The 5,201-nt window shown below is 32.5% G+C and overlaps 1 protein-coding gene across 1 annotated transcript; it reads right to left on the reverse strand.

Annotated features, from left to right (window-relative positions):
• Positions 1-1,102: 1,102 nt before the first annotated feature.
• Positions 1,103-1,773, reverse strand: LOC133316379 (uncharacterized). The gene has a single exon (XM_061518122.1). The coding sequence runs from the start codon at positions 1,711-1,713 to the stop codon at positions 1,159-1,161; it is 555 nt and encodes a 184-aa protein (XP_061374106.1). The 5' UTR covers positions 1,714-1,773; the 3' UTR covers positions 1,103-1,158.
• Between the last annotated feature and the right edge of the window lie 3,428 nt (positions 1,774-5,201).

The following is a 5,201-nucleotide window of genomic DNA, read 5'->3' on the forward strand; positions in this document are numbered from 1 at the left end:
AGTCGGTATAAATGTGTATCGAAAAAGTATCCCAGAAAATTAAAGTAAGTTCATGATAATTACTAGAATAATATGTAGGACTTGTAAAACGAGTTTCAAGTCCAAATAATGAGAACTGGTGCCAGAATCTGATACTGGCTATGAAAAGCGCGTACCGAAAAGGTGCTCCGAAAATTATAAGAAAAATATGATAATTCTTGTAAAATTGAGTAGGTTAAGAATCCAAAGTTTGGGATTAAAATGCTAAGCATAGCAATTAAAGTTAATACTGTGTGATTTAATTGAAAGTGGCTATATATACTCTAATCATTGGGCACAAAACCCTAGACCAGATTTCCTACATGCCTCCATGTTGTGAAACACCTCTAGCCACCCTTTGCCACCTTCTCCTCCATTGTGGTGAGCCAAGGAGCTTCCTTTCTCCTTGATTTCTTCTCCAAATACCTTGGGGCTTGTGAGAGCTTGCTTGGTGAGGAAGTGTGGGGGCTTTTCTGAGTTCTTGTCACTGTGAGTGAGGTGGAGAGGTTCTGAGTTTGTGAGTTGAGTGTTGTGAGCCTTAGTTATGGCACTTTGAGGTCCAAGTGGTGACCTTTGGTGAGAAAGAACCAACCTTTGTGAAGTCATTTTCGTTCTTGTACAAGTCAGTACCTTGGGAGCTGGTTGTGAGCTCCAAGAGCATCCCTTTGTCTCTGTTTTAGACTTTAGTGAGTTGTACCAATCTTGATCATGTGTTTTGTTGAATAAAAGAGGTGTCTTTGCATGTTTAAAGAGTTAAACAAGTAACCAACAGTGGTATGACCCTTAAACAGTATAAATATGCATGCTTTAACGCTTGATAGTGATAAAAATGGAACCTTGAAGGATATCTTCACGAAATGCAATTTCTGCATTCTGTCGTGAAATATCCAGATATTTGCCCGTGGAATATTCGGATATCTGCCCGTGGAATATCCGGATATTGGATATTGGATATCCGGATATGATATCCGGATATAGGGCGTTTCATTTTCAATTAGCATCTCCTAAAAATGCTTAATTTTAGATTTATAAAACTTAAAAAACAAAACGAATCTCTCAAGTAATGGAACAGAATAATATTCGGAAGAAATAAATAATTCCAATGCTTACAATTTTACATCTCAAATACTCATACTTTGGCTATGCCGCGGTGAAGACTTCAAGTTCGGAGTTATTTTCCTGATCAATGACATCAAGAAAGACAGGATCAACGGTGACGCGGCTATCCACGTGGACCTTAAACTTATGGTCCCACCAGAGAACCCTGGCGGTGCCAGCGATGTCGACGGCGGCGTCGAGCACCATCTCGCGCCTAGCGAAGTCGGCGACGAAGCTAGTTGCGTGGTGAGCGAGCTCGAGGCCGTGGAGGCGGGCGGGAAGGCGGAGAAGCTGGCAGGAGCGTGGTGGCTGAGAACCGGCTTCGACCTGAGCTGAGCCGAGGAGAGAGCCTTGGTAGAAGATGGACATGGTGGTGGAGGAGTAGTGGATAGGGGCGATGTTAGGGTTCGTGACGTGGACGGTGAGGAGTAGCTCGGCGTCAAGGAGTGGAAGGTTGAGCTTAAGGGCGGTGAACTTGATGGATATGAGGTGGAAGGTTGGGTCCTTGGGTTTTGCGGATATCGCCGCCGTCGCTGCCACCGCCGTTGCTGCTCCGATTAGCGCCGAGCTCCAGCTCCATTTTACCTTTTTGCCCATCGCAAAGTGACCAACCAATCAGTGGATGGAGTTTTCAGTTGGAGAGTCAAAACAACACTCAACAACTTGTGATAGTGAGACACACCGATACTGATTGGGAAACAGATGTCAAGGACATCGGGACTTAGAGCCCGTTTGGTTACCCTTCTTGAAAATATTTGATTTTTGAAAAAAATATTTAATTTTTAACTTCTATTTTTTTTGGAAGTTATAAATTTTAGCTTATGAAAAAAAGTAGATTTTTAATTTTTTTGTGACTTCTTTTTTTAAAATCAGACATCCAAATGAACTAAAAACAAGAAGTGCTTTTTTTCTTGAAAAAAAGTAACTTTTGAAGGAAAAAAAACTCATCCAAACGAGCCCTTATAATGTGATTTTACAATAAAGCCCTTAATCTGTAAGATGATCACGTGCCGTTCATTGGTGAATTTTCAATGAATATTGAGAAGTTGAGACTTAGCAAAAAAATTAATTTATTGCAAATTAAATAAAAATTATAAATTTATTGATGTTTTCAAATTTTTTACGAGTGTATTGCAGGATGTCACGTCCAATGTAGGCATCATACCTTATAAGAACACGTCTAAAAAAGACGTCAGAGGCATCATACCCTATAAGAACACGTCTAAAAAAGACGTCACACCAACTACGCCTCAAAAAGGCGTAACGCAATCATGAGTCACTCATGTAAGAGGCGTGACCTTGTTAGTATGGAAATTGCAAAGAGATGTTTGATGAATGAATGCACAATGAGGGCATGTTTGATACATAGTATATGATAAGACCTGATAGTTTAAGACCCGATAGTTTAAGACCCGATTGTATAAGACCTGTTTAAATTTTAATACTATCTAGCGTTTGACATGATATTATATAAAATAATATATTGTATAAGATAATATCATCTAATGTTTGATAATACATTCTAATACTAGATAGGTTAAAATTAAATATTTTTGTCAAAAATACCTTTTAATAATGAATTTATATAATTCTTACAAATATATTAGATAATATTATTTTTTATAGAAATATGTTGATCAGTGTGTCCAAAAATATATTAATTTTTATAAAAATAAAAATCTCCAATATTTTAGAAAACTATATATTGAAAAATTATTTTTTATTTTAATATACTAATATTAAAATAATATATTAATTCTTGAGAATTGCATTAGTTAATACATCAACCCCTTATCAGGCCTAATCCTACCTTCTTAGACCTAATTAAGTTATACATCATTTTGATGTATAAAGGAATCCAGCTATATAAGTTTATACTATACAATCGTCACACCAAACAACTAAAAAAGTCATAACATATAGTATAAGCTTATATTATCGGGCCTTATACATCACACCAAAGAGGCCTGAGAGTATTTCCTTCATGCCTTTCCTTTCTTTTGGTCTATTTATCATGGTAAGTGAAGTTCGTCTATTCCTCATGCCTATAGTTTTCTTTTTGACAAAAGGTAAGACGTAATTATTATTAAAATACATATCAAGTTTAAAAAATATATCAAGTGAAGTGACAAATAATTATTCTTTGATGAATTTATTATTTAATATTTACATTTATAATTATATTTTTTATTGTTTTCATGTTAAAATGTAAATTATCGAAATGTTATTGTTTGAGATATGTCATGTACTTATTTTAGCTAGTATCATACGTTCATATTACGTTGCAGTTTAATTGGACAATAAAAAACGATCATACATTTATACATTTATCAGGCATGACATCCTGCAATACACTCATAAATAATCTGAAAATAAAAATAAATTTGTAATAAAAATATTTAATTTGCAATAAATTAATTTTTTTGCCGTAAGTACTTTTCATTTCGCCTTCGTTTCCTTAATTTAAAGCACTTTAATAAATAATTTATTGAATCGAGATAGTTTCAACTTTCATTCTCTCGATATATATATGGGAAAAAAGTATCTAATGTTACTTTAGATAAATTTGTCTAATGTTCTTCGAAACGACGTTGTTTTGAAGTTGAAAAATTAAAAAATTAGAATGACAAAGACTATTATAACCCTGAAATAAATTAAAAATACAAAAATACCATAATTTATGCCCCAAAACGACGTCGTTTCAATGAACATTAAATAAAGTTATATAAAGTAACTTTAGAAAAAACAAACCCTATATATATATGAAAATACTTTTCTTATGTTGTAGGAAAAAAGTTACCTAATGTTATAAAAATAAAATTATAAGTGAGATCCACATATAAGAAGAGAGAAAAAAAAGTGAGACCCAATCCTTTTTTGTGTGTGTATGAACGTTATTTATCTCATGTAAAATGAGATAAACATAACCATATATATGTATATATATATATGTATATATACATATATATGTACATATATAGATATATAGATATACATACATATATATATATATATGCATGCATATATATATGTATGTATATCTATGCATGCATATATATATGCATGCATATATATATGTATGTATATCTATATATATATATATATATATATATATATATATATATATATATATGTATATGTATATATGTATATATGTGTATATATATATATGTATATATATACATATATACATATATATGTATATACATATATATGTATATACATATATATAAGGTAAATATTTCTACAGCCACTTTAGATAAGGTTATCTACAGCTACTCCAAAAATTACGTCATTTATATTAATGAAAGGTGTTTCTATAATTTTAGGTGAATTAATGAAGGGTGTTTCCATAATTTTCTTTATTTATTTATCATATGAATTTTACTGAAACACTCTTCATTAATTCACCTAAAATTATAGAAACAACCTTCATTAATTTAAACGATGTAGTTTTTGGATAGATGTAGATAACCTTATCTAAAGTGGTTGTAGAAATATTTTTTTATTATATGGGGTTAGGGCTGTGCATGGGTCAGGTCGAGTCAGGTTTTTGTGCCGACTCGACCCAACTTGATTTTTGTAGGTCAGGTAATTTGACCCGACCCGCTTTAATTTGATCAAAATCAGGTCTGACTTGGTTTGGATTTTTTTGAACAAGTTCAGAACCGGGTCGGATCTGACCTGACTTGGTTTCTGATGTGGGTCTGACTTGGTTTCTAAAGTGGGTCAAATCTGACCTGACCCATTTTTGACTTGGTTTCGTCACAAAATTTCGTTGAAATTTTTACGTTGCAAACGACAAAAATTTCGTCACAATTATTTTTTCGTCGGAATATTTTTTGTCGAAAAGCGACAAAAATTTTTCTCTAATAAAATTTTTTACAAAAATAAATTTTCTATCGAAATTTAGTTTCCGTCAAAAGTTTTGACGAAAATGATTTCCTCCATCAAAAGTTTTAAACGAAAAAAGAATTCAGTCAAAAATTTTAACGAAATGTTTTTCGTTCAAAATTTCGATGGGAAGTGTTCTGACAAAAATTTCGATGGAAATTGTTTTGAGGGAAATGTTTCTTTCGAAACTT

The sequence above is a fragment of the Gastrolobium bilobum genome, unplaced genomic scaffold (assembly GCF_033153095.1).
Source record: "Gastrolobium bilobum isolate Gb01-03AN ecotype WA unplaced genomic scaffold, APGP_CSIRO_Gbil_v1 utg682, whole genome shotgun sequence".
NCBI lineage: Eukaryota > Viridiplantae > Streptophyta > Magnoliopsida > Fabales > Fabaceae > Gastrolobium > Gastrolobium bilobum.

Excerpts from the sequence above, each read along its gene's own strand:
- LOC133316379 (XM_061518122.1), bottom strand. The coding sequence starts at position 1,713 with ATGGGCAAAAAGGTAAAATGGAGCTGGAGCTCGGCGCTAATCGGAGCA.